This window comes from Trichoplusia ni, chromosome 16 (assembly GCF_003590095.1).
Source record: "Trichoplusia ni isolate ovarian cell line Hi5 chromosome 16, tn1, whole genome shotgun sequence".
Taxonomy (NCBI): Eukaryota; Metazoa; Arthropoda; class Insecta; order Lepidoptera; family Noctuidae; genus Trichoplusia; species Trichoplusia ni.
In genome coordinates this window covers 6,908,844-6,911,536 of record NC_039493.1, presented here as the reverse complement: position 1 = coordinate 6,911,536, position 2,693 = coordinate 6,908,844, and the positions used below count along the sequence as shown (strand labels likewise).

The 2,693-nt window shown below is 32.6% G+C and overlaps 1 protein-coding gene across 2 annotated transcripts in view; it reads left to right on the top strand.

Annotated features, from left to right (window-relative positions):
• The first annotated feature begins 813 nt into the window (after nt 1-813).
• Nucleotides 814-2,693, top strand: part of LOC113501762 (atlastin-like) — a 14,568-nt gene continuing 12,688 nt past the window's right edge. The window contains exons 1-2 of one of the 2 annotated variants that reach the window (XM_026882991.1): nt 814-950; nt 2,594-2,679. In XM_026882991.1, the coding sequence (XP_026738792.1) occupies nt 2,599-2,679 (81 nt within the window). In that variant the 5' untranslated portion in view covers nt 814-950; nt 2,594-2,598. Of the gene's footprint in view, nt 951-2,593; nt 2,692-2,693 lie in introns of both variants that reach the window. The other variant, XM_026882990.1, reaches the window with a different exon arrangement.

Here is a 2,693-nt window from a genome sequence, read left to right as displayed (position 1 = left end):
TGTAGGATAGTATAGTTCTAACGGTATGTTTATTGTTCGCTTTACCAATTTATAAATTTGTTATTTTAATTCAGATTAATTCTCTGTGTTAAAAAATATAAATACAAGTGTTATTCGTTTGTCTGTTAATCTCTTGACGATACGCCGAAGTTTATCGCGATACTCGGGGAACTACCGACTCATGCGTCCCAGTGCCGGAGTTGCCATGCTCCGATTCAACTCTCTACCAGACTACTACTATTATTTAGATTAATTTATTTAAAAAATATTATCTATTTCTGAAAAAAAGGGTGGATATTATGATATGGACCAATATCTTAATGTATCTTGAGAGCACTTATATTACATAATAATATTTGACCATTATTCCTCAAATTTATATAGTTCTGCTAGTGTTTTGATCTTTTGTAGAAGTGAGAATTCCTAAACTTTAAATGCTTACGCATAGATACTAAAGAATTTATCGATACAATGACAGCTTTACTGATTGCATGAAATTAATATTCAAAACAATAACATTTTTATTTATTTAATATACTTATTTAGCATTTAATCTCAAATAGTAGGAATTACCAACATGGCAACATTTACTCAAAAAGCCCGCTATCATATTATTGTATGTTCTATTTATATATGACAAATATTGCACTACTTAACGCAATAAATCGCATTCGCGGATATATTAATTTGGACTCTATTCGTATGAACGTAAGGTCGCAAATATTAAATAGTGTATTGGCTAGCAGGATTTTGTTCAAACGATGAATGATTCGCGTATATATACACTGCAGATTTTCAGTACCTTCGTTAATTTGCAATAAGGAAAGGTAGCGTTCGACATATCCTCAAATTTTATAAGTGTTTGGTGAAACTTTTGGAAGTTTACGTTAAATAATAAATAGTTTTCAGTGATTGCTATTATTTGATTGTTTTTTTTTTCAATATCTCACGTAAGTAAATTATGAAAATGGTTTTCTGCTTGTGTTTTTTTTTGTGTTTTTAGTACCTAGTTTGGAATAATTTTCAACTGTAAATATAATTATTTTTGTAAACGTTAATATGAATTGAATTAACATACATTTTTCAATAGTCAAGGACAATTCTCACTTCACACGCATCTATTATTTTTTCTTTTTCCTAAATCTCTTTACTTACTTACTTACTTAACTATATATTGTATTTTAAAAAAGTAATTTGGAGACAGTTAGTTTGAAAACAAAAATGATTAGGTAATTTATCGGAATTGTATAATTATTTATCTTGACTATCAATATTCGCACTTATATTGTGGAATCCTATAACAGATAAGATTGCCGCATAATAATATTCCATACTTAAGATTGCTGTTGCCTCGCCAATGCAACCGCGCCGGCAACAGCCAGACAGGCCGGAGCCGATGTTGCCAACAGCAAACCAAATAGTGCATCAGAAAAATGATACATAGTCCTGTTAATTTTCGTGGATCAATCAATCAACTCGACCTAAGCCGGTACCTTGCTGAACATCACTCTCGGTTCTTACGTGGATACGAATAAAGATAAATGCATATTCCATATAGCATACAATACAGTATAATTTCTCAGTCTTAGTGCAGTTATACCTAAATACGTTAAAGGAAAACGTATTTCCGACCGAAGATCCTTTGTCCTCTGGGTACTGAATGCTTTAACGTACATGGTGTTCCTGAAGTAAAACGGTGTAGGTACGGAATAGCTACAAACAGTTCGTGAATGTATCTGACATTATCTTATAGACTTTGATTAGGTTTGTTTACAAGATAGTAGGCACAGTTTCTCTCTTGATTAAAATATAAATTTCAACAGAAAGTGGTTTTTAAACTTAGTATGTAGTTACTTTTCGGTTATTTTTATAAATTGGATCTAAAATTAAACTCTATTCAATATATTTCCTAAACATTGGTGTGTTGGATAAAGTAAACAACAGACCGGGGCGTTTTGCCCAAAGCAGCTATAGTAACGTTTAACAAGAGATAAAACTGTTTACGTGATTAGTATTTTGTAAATAAAAATCTAGCCTTGCACTTTTATTACTGAAACGGTAGGAGTTATCCAAAAAGGTTAATAGACTGTATGAACTCTGAGGATTGTGGATGTAAAATTGATTCGAATTAATGTTATCATTGCTTTTAATGGAAAATAATTCTAAATAATAGTATTTAAAAAATAAACAAATAATTATCTAACAATTTAGACCAAAGTGCAGGTTCTTTTAACAACAATACTGAAACGAAAGAGGCGTGTACGTGGCGCTTGATGGCACGAGCTTGTTAAGATGGATCTGGCTTTTTCTTCCAAATTCCGGTCCCGGAGAAAACACTGCACTTATTTACTCATTATGGAGAATCACATTGTCTAGACTTCAAAAAGGGGCTATGACCCCTGAGTTTGTTTTGATGTTTCTTGGTAGCCAGTTAGAAAATATCCACTCCAGTTAGCTTGTAAAATAACGTGTGAAAGTCATAATATCTATCCTTTTTTAACGTCTATTTTATAATATTTACAGAGTACATGATTTCAATTCATTTTATTCTAAAGAAAACCCGATCTGAACTTCGATTATTTAAATCTTTTAGGCAAAATGTCGTCAGCATCAGCTATGGGTTCGGCCGGTCGTGGTGTGCAGGTGGTGACCCTGGGGTCGGGCTCGGAGCGCTACCAGGTAGACGTAGAGGC